At 42.7% G+C, this 20,374-nt stretch overlaps 1 protein-coding gene across 1 annotated transcript in view; it reads right to left on the reverse strand.

Annotated features, from left to right (window-relative positions):
* Positions 1-205: 205 nt before the first annotated feature.
* ENAH (ENAH actin regulator) overlaps positions 206-20,374 on the reverse strand; it is a 137,625-nt gene continuing 117,456 nt past the window's right edge. Inside the window, exons 7-15 of the mRNA XM_081823029.1 lie at positions 18,527-18,660; positions 16,207-16,511; positions 15,183-15,328; positions 14,973-15,030; positions 14,319-14,367; positions 12,628-12,694; positions 6,694-6,772; positions 3,737-3,794; positions 206-3,139 (exon numbers count right to left, since the gene is read on the reverse strand). Coding sequence (XP_081679155.1) covers positions 3,102-3,139; positions 3,737-3,794; positions 6,694-6,772; positions 12,628-12,694; positions 14,319-14,367; positions 14,973-15,030; positions 15,183-15,328; positions 16,207-16,511; positions 18,527-18,660 — 934 coding nt within the window. The 3' untranslated portion in view covers positions 206-3,101. The remainder of the gene's footprint in view (positions 3,140-3,736; positions 3,795-6,693; positions 6,773-12,627; positions 12,695-14,318; positions 14,368-14,972; positions 15,031-15,182; positions 15,329-16,206; positions 16,512-18,526; positions 18,661-20,374) is intronic.

Genomic DNA, 20,374 nt, shown 5'->3' on the forward strand with positions numbered 1-20,374 from the left:
ATTTGAAACAAACGGAGGAGACACATGATCACGTCTTCCCTCTGTGTTACTCAGTATTTTCAACTTAGGAAATCTGGAAGGAACAGTGACGAGCTGTGTAAACTTTGGGGAGTGAAGTCCTGGGCTTTTCACATTCAGAAGAACTTATTGTAGAGCCGACAGATTATTTCATAGTATCATCTAAGCGTCACAAACAAGCAACATGTATATACTGCAAGTTTATTTCAATCACACAAACGAAGTTAGCGGTAGGAAATGTAAATGAAACAGTACGGTAAAAATAGCAGAGAACCGAAAAATCTAAAAAGGAAGCACACCTAAAGCATGAGAATCCAACATTCATTAGTGTTTCATCTTCAGTTCGGATTGACACGTGATGCTTGCAAATTGTGAACAAACTGTGAAATCACGACGACTACTCTGGAGAGATTTCAGCACCGGCGTTAAGATGTGTACATTCAGTTGGTTTGCAATGGACTGCTTGCCATTTACAGAGCGTATAGGACAGATTTGTCACGGGTCAGATCACAGTGTTGAGGAAAGAAGTGCCTTCCTGTCATCAGAAAGGACCCCCTGAACTGCACTCGGCTTCGGACACCCAGTGAGCACAGAGCATGAACACCGTCGGCATGACGGGCTCCAAGGAACATCACCCACCAAGGAAAGTCACCTAACCTTCTGCTTCCCATTTTAGTTACTGAAATCTCTTAACGATGACAAAACTGTCCCGTAGGACAGGAAATGTGTACAGTGATTGGGAAGAACACATTTAGCGATCCGGACGAACGCACACTGATGGAACGTGCTGTGACCCCGCACTGGCCCTGTCCCGTTACACAGACCTCCTGGGAGAATCGGGCCAAGGCACGAGACACCGAGTGCCTACGCCAGCTCCGCACTAAGATCCAGCGTGTTGCTGTAAGTCTTTTCTCTGACTTTGGACCACTTGTACCCAGTGTTCTATCCTACTAGAGACTAACTTCACCAACAAAATCAAGTGATTTCTCACCAGATTTATAGGGGACGTGAGCGTTTATACCATCCAAGTGTTTGCATAATCAAAAGGACAATAATAAAGATCAAAGTGCCTCCAATTTCTTTTAGAAGACAGGACTTTAGAGGCTTGCTGCAGCTTGAATGCCTTTCCTACTACTGCCTGACGATGAATGGTGGATACAAAACTGTAGATGTGAATTATGATAGCTCATCCATCACAGATTAATCTAAAACTGAAGTCTCTACAGAAACAGGAACTATTTTAACAAGGAAAACAATTCCCTCACTCAAACCTTTTTTGAATGGTAAACTATGCTACTGACAAGCTGTCTGACCAACTGAGGTTACAAAATCTAGAAAGCAGATGAAAATGGATTTCTTCAAAATTTTAGTAAAAACTTCAGATAATCAAAGATTTCAAAGCAAATATGGCACATAACTGAAGAATAAATCAAGATGGAGAGTCTGGAGAATTTGTGATTTCCTAAATTAAAAAAAAAATCTATCATTGCAACATACAGAATTTCTCCATTTTAATCTCTGCGAGTTTCCAGGAGAAGGGCGTGGGTTACATGTGCACGCACAGGCGTGCACACTACGTGCACACCCGCATGGGGGTGAGCAGACCACCTAGGTCCTTCTTCCCACCACGTGAATCTTGCTCGGTCACAACAAGAGAACCATGCAGAGCACCTCGCTGGTTCCCTCGGCCGGTCCCCTCGGCCACGTGGTGTCTGTGACCTTGGTTGCTGTGGACATGGCTACTCCATGTGTTTCCATGTAACAAAATTCAAAAGCAGCTTCATGGTCAGGAACATGTACCTGAACACCTGTCCAACTGCAGGGCACCTAGATAGTAAATAACTGCCAAATTCAGGGATCGAATTTTCGAGTTCCACAGTACAATGTAATCCATGTGAAGCTCAGAATCATGTTTCAGACCATTGAAATCACTCAAGTTAAAATACGAACAGCTGAAGACATGACGTAAAAGATTGAGTACTTGGTTCTGCTAACATATTTACCAATTAAAGTCACAAAACAGTCCTCATTAGTATTCATGCAGGTCGTTGAGAAAACAAAGACAGTGCAGAAATTAACTTTAAAAAAAAAATGATTCCTTCCTTTCCTCCCACCCACCCCAGACTCTACAAAAGGTTTTCCCTGGGACCAGGCCTGAAAAGGCCGCTACGTATTAGTGGGACATGCATTACTGTCTGCAATTTAAAAAGCTAATTTTGTGGTGGTTGTAATTACATTATAAAAATGTCCACATGCATAAATCTAAAAAAGGCTGAAAACCTACAGTAAGTCTACAATATATTGTTTTACATTTGACCACTGGTGTGTATTATGTAGGAGTCAGAGATTTGGTAAAGCATTTTAACAATTTAGGAAGGCATCTAAATCTTTAAATTCTGGACAATTTTTATGTTTTAATCTACAAAATTGCATGAAGGCTAACTCGAGAGACTTCCTATCATTCTAAAATTCCTCAAGCCAGACAAATCATTTTTAGGACACTTTCTTATAAATATCACCCTTGGAAAACGCATACAATTCCATTTGTTGCACATTTTAGGATATTAACCTACACAGGGCTGATCTCCATTCCTCACGGAATATCAAATGTGATAGGAAGACAAACCTGAGAGAAACATTTACGATATAATAGCGTAACTTGCTCAATTCTTCGTCAGCACTCTCTGAAAACAAACTTAAGCCTTTCTCCTCTTTATTTTAGCAATGGATTGTGAAAAACGTGCTATTTTGTCTTGACATGAAAATATTTCAATGCACGGCGATCTTGCCTGATGGGTTTAGTACTTTCTGCATAACTATGAAACAGGAATTCGCATCCGACTCTTCCATCCTATTGAAAAGGTCAGAAAAAAGCAGCAAACTGGGAGGGAAATAGCTTATCGCCAGAGCAATAGCGTCTGAAGGCTCGCGAGGATGTTGGTTTTCCTCCTTCTGACTGTTTGTCTCCACTGTCTTTGTCACAGCTCACAAATGTAGGGGTTTGTTGTTGTTAACAGCTGTTGTTCGCAGGGGTCTTTCTCCTTTCTCCAGACTAAAGTCCTATTCCTCCTCGGCTCGTCTCTCTATGCAGAATTGGACTTGCTCAGTTCTTGCCTGATCGCTGGGCACAAAAAGGAAACGTATTTCAAGTCAATACGACGATGAGGTAAAATCAATGAGTGATTCACTCCTAAGAAATCTCAGTGGCTGTCTTCAAACTCCCAGTAATAAGGAGACGAACGGACCCTGTATCTTACACTGCACAGACCTGTGTTTTCTTGACACAAAGACGGTACTGATTTATGTATGTGCAGGCGCACACACACACACACACACACACACACACTTTCTCATTTGCGCTCTCCCTTTTGTGTGCAAAATGACAACACGGACTCTGTGAGCTCAGAGTCCGCAGAGAAGGCAGCGAGGTGGGACGCGAGGCCAGAGACGGGCCGATCCGCCTGGACTTCCATCTGACGCTACTCAAGCCCTGACACATAGGGACCTCGTTCATTCCTATTTTCACAAATAACTTCCACCGTAAGAAGGAGAGGGCTCCTCCCTGACATCCTAATAAGCCAAGTGAAGGGCAGGATACTATGCAAAAGTAATTGTTTTATGCCCTCAAGTAATAAACTGGTTCTTTCTTTATGTGCATTTCCTTAAAAAAGGATATTCTCAAACATTACAGGGACAGCAAATCTGTTCATATACTCACCATCAATGAGCTCTTCTTTTAGCTTTGTTAGTTCTTTTCTCATTTCATCTAAAATGTCCTAAAATATGAGAGAAACACATCAGGAATACAGAAAAAAAAAATCACCACTACATATATTCTTGGTCATACAGAATTTTAGGAATATACGAAGTTTGAGGAATGGTCTGTGTTGCCGGAGTCCCTCCCAGACAAGGCTGTCTTAGAGCAGGCCGGGCAATGATTCTGTTTTAACAGTCTTCCCAGCCTTTGCTTATTGTAGCCTAGCAAAACATGAAACATTAGAATGCTCTGCCATCCAGTGAAAGGTAGGATTCAGGTAATTTCTAGAACAGGAATAGCTCTGCCCTCAACCTCGTCTTCTCGGAGCAGTCTGAAAGATGGCCCGTAATGAAATTTCAAGGAACAGGAGAAGTAAACTAGACGAGCAGATCCTGGCCAATCTGTGATCTGGTTTGAAGTATGGGATTCCTTAGGAATAACACCACAGTTGCCAAACCATGCTTCTAGGAACCCGAGACTCCCCTGGAGCGGCTTCACGGGCTGCCCTAACGGGTAGGATGAGGGTGGCTGGGCCCCTGCTGGACCTACACGGTCCGAACCGATAAACAGAAGACACAGCCACATGGAGCCACCAAGCACCCGAGACGTAGCCAGTGTGAAATGAGATGCGTTGCCGGGGAAAACACACACCAGATTTCAAAGACTTAGTGTGAAAAAAATAACGTGTAATAATGAGTAATTTTAAAATAGTGATTACATATTGAAATACTATTTTAGTTATATTAAGTTAAATAAAATATATTAAAATGAATTTCACCTATTTCTCTTCATTTAATATGGCTACTAGAAATGTTATAGTACTTGTGTGATCCCTATTTGTATTGATTTAATAGTTCTAGATGCTCCTTCCTCCATGAAAACCACTCCACCTTCAAATATTTTGCAAAATCTGTATTTATAAGTTCACTTTGAAATAATGGACAACCACCCTACCCCCACCCAAACTTAAAAAAAATCACTAAGAACAGGGGCTCCTGGGTGGCTCAGTCAGTTGAGCGTCTGACTCTTGATTTCGGCTCGGGTCATGGTCTCAGCCTTGTGAGATCAAGCCCTGCGTCCAGCTCCAGGCTGGGAATGGAGCCTGCTTGGGACTCTCTCTCTCCCTCTGCCCCTCCCCTCCCCAAATTACCAAGAACAATGTCACATGCCAGCTAAAAGGGCTTTGACAAGGTGACACAATTTGAAGAATAACACCTCCCCTATGGATGGATTACTTTCCAATATGTGACCTTCTTTATTACTGCACACCTCGGGTAAAATTAAATCGCTCTATTTAAGGTTCATTTTCTTAAAAAGCTTTTCATGTTTAAAATAAGGTTGAAACTATCAATTACTATAACTCCTCCACTTTACCAATGACAAAACAAGCACAGAAATTATTAGTACAAACTATCAGATATCCTTATTCAAATTATTATTAAAAGCAGCCCTAACAGGAAACCTTTCCTCTCTTCTCCACTACACTTCAGATAGCCAAGAATTTACCACGTTTTCAAGTGTGTGCAAGCGTCTACTTTAAAGTGTTTTTCAAGAAAAGAAAGCCATGTTTAATATACAGGAAAATTAGGGCTTGATTATCAATGACCTCAAGCTTCCTTTTCAAACTATATAACTCAATTTAACTTCTCAAATAGCTTTGCAGTATAAAAATTAGATTTATCTGAAATTATTGTTAGTATCTCTCCCTTTAATTCATATTTGACTTTAATTTTGAACTCCTATGACTGCAACATTCTTGGTCCCTTTTTGAGCTCCCAGACATTTGACAAAGGAGTGACAGCACAGAGAACACAGGCTTTGAGCAAAGATCTCAGGGCTCTGATCCTGACTCAGCTACTGACCGAGCTGTGGGGCTGAGCCATGGAATGAACGCCTCGGAACCTCGGACGTGCAGAGTCTGGGTATAAGCACTGCCTGCCCGGCCTCCCACGAGGGCGAGAAGACAGCACTGTGCTAGGAGCCCAGCCAGCCCCTGGCCTGCACGTCCACCAGCAGGTCAGTACGAGGCTGCGACAGGGAGTGGTGTGGGTCACTGTTCTCAGAGGTCCCCAGGGTGCGGGGCCGGAAGCCCAAGGCAACCCTGCTCGCTGCAGCAAACCTGGGTTCAGGTCTGTGAAACTGACCACTGTCTTACTAATAAGGTGTGTACACTGGCCCTCCCTTTAAGTTTTTTTTAACACTACCAATTTTTTTAAAAATTATTTTACCTCTTCTGGGAATAAAATATTTTAAAGGCCCACACATCTTCTCACCTATCACTCCTTCCCCTTTCTTGTTTGAGTACCTACGTGTATAATGCAGAGGTATCCAAAATATGGACAAGATCCTTTTTTCATCATTCAGTATTCAATACTCTCATTTTTGATTCCTTAATGACCACGGGGCCCTCCCCAACACTACAGATTTATATACTTCTGCAATATTTTCTTAGCATACATTCTTGGAAGTGAAATTGCTGGGTTCAAAGGTAAGATACTTATTTTTAAGGCTCGTCATCTCTTTTCCCAACTGCTTCTAGGAAATGAAAGTATACGAGAGTGCCCATTTCCCTCACGTTCTTGCCAAAACCAGATTCGCTGGGTCCATTTTTGCCAACCATCAGCGGAAAGTGCAACCCCATTTTCCTTTTACAATTATACACCATGCACTGACATTTAAAGTTTATATTACACCGTGAAGTCACCTGCCCCACTCTCCACCACCGCTGGAACTTTACGTGAACACACTGACCCAAAAAAATGAAGATTTGAAAAAGCAATACAGTAGTCATATCACTGTTTCATTTGCATAGAAAGACCTAAACTCTATTCTTTTCCAGTACATTCACCACCCATCAAATGCCAGCACACCAGACATTTTTCCAGAGAGACCAGTGCATGCGGAGGGAAAGCGCCTACCTGCTTCAGCCTGTCGTAGTCTAGCCCCTCCGTCTGGACGCCATTGGCACTGGGCTGTGATGAAGGTGCAGATTTTGGTCTGTACAAATGGAATTTCCAGGACAGGTAAACAACACTTGGGATGTTTAAGAGTTTACAAAAAATTGCAAATTTACCAACCCAACACCAGGTTTCAGTACTTAAAACACAGATGTTAAAAAGTTAATTGTCAAAGTTGCAGGACTGATTAGAACAGAAAACAAAGTATTTTTCATTTTGCTCAATGTTTCCAGTTACTTGTAAACAAATCAGACAACGGTGATGGGATGAAGACACTTCTTCAGTAAAGGGCAGAGGAGCGCGTTCTCTGGGAAACGGGATCGTGTGCAGCACGCTGACAGGGACGGACACGCCAGACCAGCTGCGACACTGAGGCCCGAGGAGTGCAATCTCGTTCTTCTGAAAGTGTGCAGAGCCTACTAAACATCTGGCAGACCAACCACTAAGATACATCAGTTTACAAATTCGATGCCTTGGTTTATGGGATAAAACCATTTGAGTAATAAGCATGATTCATTCTATGTGTTTCATGCCATTTCAAGCATCCAAATAAGTAAGAATGCTGGGGAAATAATTAAAAGTATATTCATATCCAGTTGGCTATGTGGCTGTTTCCAGACAAGTTTTTATGGAGATGCCATCTGAATGACGTGTTTACAACTAATTTTGTTAAAAAAAGATAATAATAATAATAGGGCGCCTGGGTGGCTCAGTCAGTTAAGCGTCTGACTCTTGGTTTCAGCTGGGGTTGTGATCTCAGGGTCGCGGGATTGAGCCCCACGTGGGGTTCCACACTCATGGGGCATCTGCTTGGGATTCTCTCTCTCCCTTTCCTTCTGCCCCTCCCCCACGTGCGTGCACGCTCGTTCTCTCCAATAAATAAATCTTTAAAAAAAAAAAGGAAATGCCACAAAGAAGCAGTTTGCCAATTATTACTACACATTCAGAAGTTTAGCTTCTATTAAAAATTCTACACGAAGAAGTAAGTCTTAGAAATTAGGTATATTTTAAGCAAAAGTTTCAATATCAAATAAACCAGTCATGGCTCCTCTCCAATTCCGGCAAGTAGAGGAAATCCCAGGGGAAAATCTAGAGTCTTAACTGGGCACTCCTCTATGTTCTGGTTCAGTATGGTAAGTGGCTATGCTTTGAGGACCACAACTCGGTGTAGATGAAAACTATCAGCTGAGTCACATGTCTTCAGGTTTGCAGAGGACCAACATCACAAATCTGAATCAAAACTCGGTACGCACCGTAACTTTTCCAAGTTATGATTTTGTAACTCTTACAAGGCATATTATACTCCAAACCCACAGGCATTGTTTGTGAAAATGAAATACTGAGCTAATCTCTTTTCATATCAAACATATGGCTGCTTAACAAGTTGTCATGTAAAGCAAGTCAACCAGTTTTATTTTATGAGATCTCTGCTGCCCTGCTTGGATCAACCAGGGAAAACAACTTTCAGAAAATTTCACTCAGTAAGCCCTGAGAGCTAGGCATAGGGGGGCGGTGGAAGAGACTTACTTATAGGACACATTTCCTTTCCTCTAGAGAGGATACACCTTCTCCCTTTGCTGAGGGGCCAGCAGCAACCCCCGGTCACAGAGGAGGTAAAGAGAGCCACAGCAGACAAGGCAGGTGTCCTGAGCACAGGCCGATCTGGGGAACACCCTTGACGGTCCACACACTGCGTTTTATTTACCCACGCTCTCTGTTCCTGCTCGCCAGACTGACACTCCTAATTTCTCTGCTTTTCTTTCACTTTTCACATTTAAGTGGTACAACCAGTGAATGCTTTTCTCCCAGGTTATATAATGAATATCCCCAACATTCACATGAGCAACTGTAGTCCACTAATTAACCGGCAGTATGTTATGAATATATCCATACTTATTAAATACAACACATTATTGTTACATAATAAACTATAGAGGAAACATGCAATTAAGAAATTTTAATTCATGCTAACATGCAATCCACCACCACCACCACCACCATGATAATTAACTAAAGGGGGGAACTTTTCATACTGAAGGAAAGAAGTAATCACCACTTTTTTAAAAAAGGTTTATCAACATTATTCTATCAAGGGGCCCTACGTGGGAAAGCAGCAAGAGAACTGAGAAGATTAACAACAGAAAATCTCATTAAATGCTATTTTCCTGTGTACTAGCAAACTTTCCAAGTAAGTCTTTTGGTGACAATGATTAAACCACCTTGAAAAAAGCAGGAAAAATGATTTCATGCGTGTAATACAAACATTTTATGCAGATTTAACTGGCTGACAAACTTATCAAATATTTTAATCATCAATGGCATGAAAGTAATTTGGCCAAATACAGTCTGCACAACCCCTGACTCACTGCCACAGACACCCCTCCATATACTATTTAAGTCATGCTCCCAGGAGACTTGATGTGTATATTTAAAAATAGGTGCATATGATAACATGGGCAAACCTCGGTGATTTGTAATCTATGGGTTTTCACCATAATTGATAACAAAGTATGAGGCCTTCCCAGAGGTTTCTGTGTTACCTCTAAACAGCTGCCTATCAAATAACTACCACAATATTTAAAGCCCCTGTTCCTCCAAATCAGTTCTAAATATAAAGCTTAAACACTTGAGGATTTTTATAAAAAATTGTCAATTTCTTTAATTAAGAAGGAAATAAATGGTTCTTAATTTTCTTAATTAAAAAATGGTGTAACAGGACTCATCCTGGAAAACCACGTGCCCAGGACGGGAGACGTCAGATTGGTAAAGGCACGCAATCTGCTGCAACGAATGGACGAGACACAGATGTTCGTCCAGGAATCCACTTTTCACAAGTGTGGCTGTAATGTAGTCCCATGTTCCACTGACACAGAGTACAAATCTTCTTCTCTACCTTTTAAAGGCTTTGTCTCAAGCTTCTAAGGAGAAAAGCCTTCAGAAGAAAATGCAAGAGCTGCCAAGTGGCTGGAGAAGACACAGGGGGTCTCAGACCCCACTCTGGCCTTGCTGGTGTGTCCACCACTCATAGGTACCCTGATCCGACTAGAAAATGAAGGCAGGGGAATGAACCCTACTAACTTTTCTACTTAAAATCTCTTAGTGTTTTTTAAAAATTGCTCTAAATAAAGCTAATATGAAAGATTCGATCTTCCTCAAGCATCTCCCCTTGTGGTGATTACCAATCCAGGTAGAAAAAGCTCAGCCCTATCCTCAACATGTTATTTCGAAGTCTCAAACCACAAAGTCACATCAGGATGATACCTGTGTAATGAATCATAGGACCTGTTGTCAAAAACAATCTGATTTTTCCTTGGAGAATCCCGTCTATGAAGGGGAAAAACCATTTAAAGGGAAATACAATAGAGCTTTTAAAAAACAATTCGCACTATGTTCCTGTTTTATAGATTTGTAGTCACAGCAAAACAATGAAAGGAGTCCATTAACCTTAAAAGAGTAGTTTTTTCCCCAATACAAAAGAAGGTACTTGGACACTGATTCTGGTTATTTAAGATACTCATTTGACAATTACAGAGAACAAAAAGGAAATCGTGGCGCAATGACCACTTTTAGAGATTGCAGACATAGTAAAAGCTGCTACACAAAGTATCAATAAGTATCAAAAATCACTGTAGTTTGAAGTACAAAATTAACTCTTCTCAGAAAAAAAGCATGGAAACTCTTTTTCTACCTTGAATATCAGATCTCACAAATTTTCACATGTTCTCTTGAATATGAAAACTCACAAATTTTCCAATGGGACATTCCAGTCATAGCTTCAGGTAATTTTAATGACAACATTTTTGCTTTTACCCTACTATCTGGCATCTTTGCTTAATAAATAGAGCACAATGCAGTACACCTCATGTGTATGACAGGGTATTGATCCATCCTATCACTAACATAACCTCGACATGGACATTCCTAAGAGAAAGGGGTACTTTCACCACCACAAAAGGATGAGGTGCACTTCAATAAAAACAAAACATCAAGTGGCCGTATTAATACACTGGCTCTCAGCAGGAACAGGGGAGAAAACTTGGGACGAAAAGCCATCCAGTTTAGTCCTTCCAACATACTTTTTAAAGTCTTTCATGGCTTAAAACTGCTTGCGGTGAAATTTTAAGACACGTATCACTGGCTGGATCAAATCAAAAGGTAGGAGTGGTCAGGAAGCGATGGCGTTTCCAAATTTCCATTTCAGGAAAGGAGAAGAAAACCACCTACCAGAGCAGGACACCATAACGATACACTACTAGATAATAAGAACCAGTATCTGGTTAATCTACAGAAGAGTCTTTTTTAAATGGTGATTTTCAGAACACTTACTAAACTTCCTTTAGAAGTGTGAAAAATCTTTCAAAGAATATTTTTTAAATGAACCCAAACATGTCAAGGAACTTTTATTCCATTTGGAGAAGCCATTTCATGTCCCTCGATGGACTTAGGGTTCACTTCAGGCTCACTATGGAACCCGTATCAGTAAGGTAGGGATGAAGAGTAGACACAAAGAGAAAAACTCTTCCCGTCCCATTTATGTCTTCAAAGATACATGGGGCATCACTGTTCTGTTCTCTGATACGTACTTGATAAATCAGGCTTCAAAATGTGCTCGTGGAGAAAATCTATAAAAACTACCAGAGACGCATTGGAAGGCCACATCAATCAGGTATCTGATAAACACAAATGTGCAATTTTTCTATTCTATTGAAAACATGTCCACCAAAAGCAATTCCTGCATTTTCTCCTAAAATCAAATACATTCATCTTATAGTCACTGAGAAACTAAAAGCTTCTATACAGTCGAAAAGGCATTGAGGAACTTAAATAACTGTGTCATCACCGAATCTTTCCTACAGGAACAAAGAACCACATAAAAACAAATCCAAATTTAGATTTAGGCTAACACTGAACAGATCTGTGGCAATGTGAGGTCTGTCCTTGTATTTTTCTAATAGAGTCAAGTTTGCCTTTTAAGAGGTAAAAATAAAGCAAACAACTCTGAGAGAAAAGGCCAAAAACTTTTTAGTCTCTAAACACATATTTTTTTTCTGGAAAAAAATTTAAGTCCTTTAAACTGTCTCATAAATCCAGAAAAAGTTTCATCTACGTGCAAGACCTGAGATACAAATTTGGTATGACAATAAAATATGCCTAGCTAAGAAATGCTGAATTTGCTAAGACCATGCCTCACGCCCACTGGGAGAAATTCACTAGTCTTGTTTCTGGGCACTATCTTTTCTAAGTTGATTATAACTAGAAGTTCCAACTGAGACAGAAATCAATCTTTCTACTTCACAAATTCAAAACTTCAGGTTTATTTTGCTCTCTCTTAAACACTGCAGGCATTTCTCTCCAGCTACTTTTCAATTTAAAATATAGAAGTTTCTTTTAAAAATGACATTTACAAAATGAAGGATGTCATTGAGACTACTGGGGAAATGTGAATATGTTACATAATACCATTGTTCAACATTAAATTTGAGAGCAACAATGGTACTGGGGTTACACAGAAGGATATCCCAGTTCTTACGGAAAATGCTGAAGGATTTCCCAACTGCTCTCCAACCCAGAGGAACATGTGTGGAAGGGAGGCGGGCAGAACTGGTAACTGGGGAATCTGGGTTCCTCCACTATTCTCTCAACTTTTCTGTAGTTTTGAATTTTTCAAAATAAAGAAATTGGGAGGAATAAAAGCTATCTTAAAATTTCAGACAACCTGGCTCACAGTAAGCATCCAATCACTAGGAAAAGTACGATGGTGCTCAGTGGTCTCCAGCAGAAGAATTCCAGATTTCATCTGCTCCTTTGTACTATTTCAAATCTACCACTGGAGTTTGGAGAGGTTAATTTCTTTTTAGATACACATGTAGCATAAAAGTCAGAAAACAAACATACCTGGAGATAACAGGTGACTTGCTGCCGTTCATTGTATTTGTTCTTTCCCAAGGTTTTCTGGTTGGTTCTTTAAAAATAAGGAACATAAGTTACGAAGTATCCTATGTGCTCCCAGAGTTACTTATTGTAAAACAAATAACGAAATACTAAGTAACATCATACATGTTTATGTAAGTAATACAAATGAAAAACTTTTAATTACAATTCTGAACTTTAAAATCTGTAAGGATTCTAATTTGTACAACTTCAGACATTAAAATGAGAAGACATTAGTAAGCAAGTGTGACGAGCCCCCTGGGAAAGCGAAGTCTCCAACACTGGAAGCCCACACACCGGGAGATGCACAGCCTCTCTAGCAAAGCAGGGCTCCCTATTAGACATGGAGTTCTCAGCTTGGGGTCTGCATAAGCTTCAGGGAGTGCATGAAATTATGAGCAAATCTGTATAAAAATACGGTCATCCCCGGGGGGAGGGGGCGGGCAGGGGGCGGATTCATAGTTCTTTTCAACTTGTAAACGGTCCTGTGACCCTAACTTACAGTGGAGTTCTACAGTATCAGCATATATGTTAATTTTGGCTTCTGGAAGAAAATAAAGCTATTACAGTAAGTAGTTCATAAACCAGAGAATTTTTAACGAAAGTAACATCAACAAACTGATCTGAGTCCTATTTAGAGGAAAAACAATTCACAAAGTCACAATATTAACCACAATACAGCCATCAAAATATTGAATAATCACCATTCAGTAATGAGAATGTGAGACTTTTTTTTCTTTTTTGTCAAATGGGTTACAATCACCAAAACAGAATTTTTTTTTTTTTAGAATTTCTAAACAGTGGAATTCTAGAGGTCACTGGTAGTCTCCAACTCAAAATGGGTAGGAATTAACATGGACATTTCTCTATAAAAACTTCTCATGGGCCATTCTAGATATTAATTCATCGAAATTACCAAATTTATTATTCACGTCACTTTATTTCAAATTAGATAAAAAGCTGAACAGGTAGACCCACTCTTCACTTTAGTCAACACACGAAACGGCACCTCACATCCTCATCACAGACGCCGTGCTGGTCAGATGCCTCCAGGGAGAGGCAGTCTGTCCATATTCTACGGAATATACTCGCAACCTAGAGTCTTCAACATCAGAAACCTCGCTGAGTTCAACACCACTTCCCCAAAGCTGTAACGAGGTTTCTTTTCTCCTTACAAAAGAGAAGCTTTATCTCCCTGATTATCAGTATTACCCCAATGTATGGCTAAAAGGACAGCGCTCTCTCTCCATTTGAGAATGCTTTGACATGGACATGAGTGCTAACTACCTGCTCACCTAAACTTCACCTTTAAGAATCCAGGACTAAAAGGACTTCTCTTTCATCTGATGATGTATGTCTCCGTGCTCTAGTGAAGAGCCTCAAATCTTCAACAGCAGTACACATGGAATGTGTAAAAATTATGATTTTCAAAGAAAGAATCATCAGGAAAAAACCTTTGGGTTTTAATGGATCGCTCCATCTCACAAAGGCAGAGGAAAAGCAAGTCATTGCTTTCAAGCGTGAATGAAAACTTTAACGCTTTCATCACCAGGCAGGAACCTGGTCCCAACATGGGTAAATGGGGCATTTTTAATTGAGGAGTATTAGTATTTTGAGAAGGTTCATAAAGGTTAAAATAGACCTCCTGAACTTACCGGGTGTACTTGTCGATGAGGCCTTAGAAGTTACGGGCTCCGAATCTTCCTAAATAGAAACACTTATTAATCACATGGCACCCGCCAGAAACCTGGAGCACAGATTCAGGGGCTCACACGCTTCCATGTCCAACATGCCTGCTGCGTTTCCCACTGTGTCCTTCATTAGCCTCCTCTCCCTTCCACTGCAGCCCAGAACTGCCTCCTCTGTCCCCCACAGGCCCCCATCCTCCTGAGTGGCACCAGCCACCGCTACTGAGCGACAAGCGGGAGGAAGGGTGCCGAAGCCCAAATGCAGTGGGGAAGCAACGGCGGGCACACAGCTTGATAACCACGGGGCTCCTAGGGGATTAGTCTAATTCCTTCCTTCTCAGTGCAAGGAAACGGAGACCCTACGAGATTCAGGACATCGATTGAATGTACGGCATTCGCTCCACAACTGAGTGCAGCTCCTTCCCCACGGGTCCCCATGCCCTGCCCGTCGCACACAGAAGGCTATGAAAACGTGATACATCATGCTCGAAACAAGCCATTTCTAATACGTGAAAAGCTAAAATAAGGAATTCTAAGTTCCACCTAATCTCGGATATCACTTCCTGAATGAGCTACGCCTGGCTTTCCTGTTTCCAGTTGCAGTAGACTCTATGAACTTACGTTTTTGTCCTCTTTTTGTTCTGTTTCTATTGTTGATCCCTTTTCAGCAATTCTTCTCCTAGAAAGAAGATAAATCAGATTTTTAAAAAATTCATCTCTTAGTATAAAAACTACTCTGAAAGGGAAGAACGGCATCTAGTTAAATTGTACTTGAATAAAATGAACACAATCCTCTCAATTCCGAACGTGTTCACATAGTTTCTCACTCACCTCCTGGCCAGCAGGGCACTCATTTCTTCCATTAACCCACTGCCTCCTAAAGGAAGGGGTCCATTCCCACGACCCGTGTCTGACTTCGATGAGGCCGGGTTCACACCAATGGTAGTCCCTCCACTTGGTAAAGAGGCATCCTCCATCTTAATGAGAATATGGACAGATAGTAAACTCCTGTGTTTAGGACATTAATTTCAATACAAACATCCAATTATTATTTTTTTAAATCTTTTTAAGAACCAATGGAGTGATTGGCACTAACTTTATATTAATCAGTGGAAATTCCATCCAAGTTTACATCAACAATAATGGAATAAAACATTACCACATGTCTCCCTGTTCCATACACTGAGAAGGACACGTCACTCTGGTGGCAAAAAAATGCGTAATCTGCCAAAACATGCATAATCCAAAACTAATCTTGAGAAAACTATCGGGGAAACCAAACTGAAGGGCGAGCTCGCCAAAGTCAACCTCACGTATGAAACAGTGAAGGAACTATCCCAGTTTTATGACAAGCTCGGGACGTCACAGCTAAACGTACTGAGTGATCTTGGGTTAGAAAACTGCCGTAAAGGACAGTGTTGGACAATACGTGACATCTGAATACATTTGTAGATTAGAAGAGTCCAAACTTCCCAGTCCTGATCATTCTCCAGTGGGCACGTAGGTGAGCGTCCCTGTTCCTACAGACCACACGCCCCAGTGTTCAGGGAGACGGGAGACGTGGTGTGTCTGACTCACTCTCAGTTTAGACAAAAAGGGAGAGTGTGTGTGTCCCGCAGAAGGAAACACATGCACACAGAGAAGAATTAAGCAAATACGGTAAAATGTGAAGTGGTGAGTCTGGGTGCTGGGTTTACAGAAGCTGTATTCTCTCTCGAGTATAAACTGTCTCAGATTTTTGAATCAGTGAAGTAACAGAGGGTTCATGAAATGAGAAGACAGTCAATCCGCTATCCCAGTCACTGAGGGAGAATAGGCACAAGCAGAAAGCACAGAGATGTGGAGGTGCATTTACCCGGGACACTTTCCTCAGTTTCGCTCCGGCGATGGCAGCCGCAAGTCCAGTCAAAGGGCGATTGTCTTCAGATGCGGATCCGGCAAAAAATCCAGATGCAGGGAGGGGGGGAGCAGGAGGCGGAGGGGGAGGGGGGGGCGCTTGATTAGGAAGAGGGGGCGGAGGGGGCGGGGGCGGAGGCCCCGAGGCAGGGAGCGGAGGGGGAGGCGGAGGCCCCGGGTGGGGGGGCAGCGCTGCTGGAGCCAGGGCGGGACCTGAGGGGAGCGGAGGTGGGGGCGGAGGTGCAGGTGGTCCCAAGACAACGCCTGAGAGAAAGAGACGTTAAATAAGACCGTCAACAACAGAGCTGCGGGCGCAATCTTGTGGAAAGGGATGCAGGATGCCATGCCAAATTAAGTGGCCTCAGACATTTACTACCTATTAATGAGTTCCATTTAGCATAACGTTTAAAGTCTAGATCGGTGTTAAAAAGATACTAAAATGCAAAGCAAAGTATTTAACATCTTACTTCAATGTTAGAGCTTTATTAACAGAACTGTGCGACAAGTCACTTAGTTACATCTTTGGGGGTTCATGGAGCCGCTTAAGTGCTTATAAAATCTGTGATGGAAGCGGTGCCCCTGAAGAAGCGAGCCCGTGTGTAGGACCGCAGTTAGGGCTGTTGGAAGTAACAGACCCCCAAGAGTCTGTGTGAACCTGTAAAGGTTGAGACCCTTAAGCCTACCATAGTGAAGACCGGTATTTAGGCGCTGACAGATGGCCGCAGTGGCTGGACTGAGAACAGGAGGGAGGGGCGGGTCCCCAGGTCAGCATCTTAAAAATGTTCCACCTTTAACTCCAATGTGTACAGAATCACTGAAGTAAAGGAATCTACTAGAACAAAGTACAACCTGAAAGTAACTACCAGAAATAATTAAACGATACAGAATTTGAAGTTCCTTTTAGTCTAGAAGACAGGGGTAAGAGAGAAATGTCTCCAAATCTTGTAAAATCACAAAGAGAGTGAAGAGAACTTACTCAGTATCAGAAGACCGAGCTAGTAGGCACTCTCCCTCCTTGAAGTCTTTTAAAGGGGTATTTTAGGACAAATAAGATGTTATTTGCACCCTGGGTGGTAATTTTTTGAAACTGAAAACACCAGCAGCTCTTAGAGGAACACAGAGCAACAGACTGCCTCCCTCCCTCGGGCTGTGGGCTTGTAAGGCCACAGCAGGTGGGTCCCGTGACCTCGTCAGGCTCACTGTGCCCCCTTGTCCGGCATTACCGTCACGTGACACGAGCCTGCATGTACTAGAATTCTGACTCAGTGTTTAAGCAAAATCGATGCGTCAACAGGAAAAACATAGACACAGCAATAACAGGTCTTATTACTTATCTTAAGAACAAAGATTTTTTTTAAAGAAGGGTTTTTAATTAAATCCAGGCTATGACACCGTTTCTTTCTACGTACAAATTAGCTGTCATATTCATTCCTGTAATTCTTGCTAGATCCTATCTTTGAAAAAAAGTGTTGCCAAGTGTCTTCTTATTCACTTATGGAACCAGGTCCTTCTCTACTTACAAATAATCCAAACTTAGACGATTACATCCTCCCTCCCCTGTCACCATGACGGCCAGTTGGGGCGAGGGGAGGCAGTGGGGGGGATAACTGTGGAGGATGCTTGTTCTCTTCCAACTATCCCTTCAGGCCACTACTTCTTGTACTTCTGGAGCATGGGAATCCCCTGGGGCATACATCAGGCCTGCAACACTCCCCACCCCTCGTGCAAAGTTGGGCTGCTCTTCAGGATTTGGGGCGTACCTAGTCCAATGTGGGAAGCCCAATACAGGAGAAGCCAAAATGAAACAGGGCCCAAGAATCAGAACTGTTCAGGAGGAGACTCGAGGAAGACACATCTCATGACTTCAGTTGGGCACCAAATAGAATCTCTCAATTTCCCACAAAGTAAAGGAAGACAAGTTTGGCAGGCCATGTATTTATCATATAGAGAAATGTGTCAAGTCACGTCTTCCTAGTGGGATTTACAGGGAATGTGTTGCGGAGGCCCTCAAATACCAGAACACCCCTCCAGCTACGATACCGCGGAAGACACAAAAATCCAAAGCAGTGCGGACACTCCCCACCTTGATCCTCTGACTGCACTTAATCCAGGAAAGAGCCTCTCTCATCTTGGACTTGTTTAGGTTACACAGAGTTGGGCACAGTGACACAGGGCTGTTCACCTACCAGAACCACCCTCCCCGTGCCTCTAGGCAGTGACCGCCGCGGACACACCACGTTTCCAGGGTGCGTTGTTAGTAGCAACAACGGAAGCCTTACCCTGTTGGGCTGGAGTCTCGGCCGGCTGAGAGGCTGCCTGCAAGCCTGGCTCAGAAGCAGAGGAGTCCCCCAGCACAGAGTTTAGAGGAGTCTCCGCAGAGGCAGGGGCAGCTGCAGAGGGAGAAGGGAGAACACTAGGCTTGGATGAGGGAGTTGAGGCAAGAGGGGTGCTTGGAGGAGGAGAGGCTTGCGATCCACAGTGTGAGCGCGGTGCGAGGGAAGGCAGCGGAGGTGGAGGCGGCGGCGCTGCTGGCCCTGAGGTAGGCGGTGGGGACACCGGACACGGGACAGAGTCAAGCGGCCCATTGGGTGCTGCTGGTGACGGAGGCATTGGGGGCACAGGAGAAGAGACACAAACAGGGAGGACAGGCCTCGGACCGGTCGCTTTGCCTGGGGGGCTGCTAATCATTACTGGAGGAGATGGAGGGAGGGACGCGACAGTGGAAGTAGACCAGGCACAGGGCTTCGTAGCTGGAGGCTGAGAAGAGGGTGTGTTCGCAGGAGAAGGAGGCCGAGAGGTTTTGTTCAGAGGACGAGGAACTGTAGCGTAATGGGGAAGAACGGGGTGGAAGGCTGAACCTACAGATGCAGCAAAACGTGTCGCTGAGTGTCGAAGTGGTGGTGTAGGGGGTGTGGAAGGAGGTGGCAAAGCGGTCACTACAGCAGAGTCAGGAGTGGCCTCCGACACTGGAGCTGAGATGACTTTAGCATAGGATGGAGGAGGTGCCGAAGGAGGCTGGCAACTGGCATACTCAGGAAGTGGCGCGCTATACGGGGAGCTGTCGGAGGATGGAGCTGCACAGAAGGTGGGGAGCAGCAAGGACAGGATAAAAAAGGAGAGAGAAAAAGGGAGCTAGTAAAGCCACAAAACCAGCATTCAGACAAAATGTACACATGTAGACCACAGTTAGTACCCACGAACTAAGCACGTGTGCAAGAACTGATCTCACCCGAGAACGTGTGAACTTGTTCGTGCATTTTGAGACCCAGAGGAGGAAGAGCTCAGTTTTCTTTTTCGCTGATAAGCACACTGATAAATTAAATGGCTTAGCTTATCCTTTGCAAGAACAAGACTGTATCTTAATTCTCATTATTTAGCCCACTAAAAGGACATTAAAATTACATGAATAGGACCACAAACAGGAGAATACGTCTGCTGGTCTTTTAAGAACAACAAATAGCGAAACTGGTAAAAAGTTTTATAAAGGGCTAGGAACTCCCTATTCAATGCTTATTTGTGGATAAGTGTTGTTTTGCTGGCTATCAGCCCAGCAAATAATTAGGCAGTTAAAAACAAATTATTGCAAACAACAAACCAATCGACCACACTGAGAACCATGCTGAGACCTTTGATGTAGGCCATATGGAATAGAAAAATAATTCTTAAATCCTATTCCAATAAATGTCAATTTTAACGTATGTCTCAAACTTTCAGTTTTATCTTAACCCTTACGTCTTTCAATAAATTCCATCAGACTTGGAAATTTTCACTAAAAGTTTGCAATATTGGGACATCCATAAAATACTAGTCAGTTGTAGAGAGGGTATTTTCCTCCTCGGACAACTCTAGAGTGCCGTCAAGCACATTTCTTGAATCCTACAGGATTCAGGACAGTTTAAGCAACCTCCGAAGGGTCATACATTCCTAGTCCACCCGATATAAAACATTTCCCATAAAAAGACACTTGCACTTTACAGCCAATTTACAGCAAGTCAGAAGAATTAGAAAGCCGGACCACACAGAGCTTTCCTAAGTCTCCAAGCAGTATGTGCCACACAGAGAGGACCAAGAACTGGTAAAGTAGCAAGTGCTGCCCTTTGCCCTGTCCGCCCGTCCTGCCTGCCTCC

Source organism: Leptonychotes weddellii, chromosome 6 (assembly GCF_054177405.1).
Source record: "Leptonychotes weddellii isolate Sample4059 chromosome 6, ASM5417740v2, whole genome shotgun sequence".
NCBI lineage: Eukaryota > Metazoa > Chordata > Mammalia > Carnivora > Phocidae > Leptonychotes > Leptonychotes weddellii.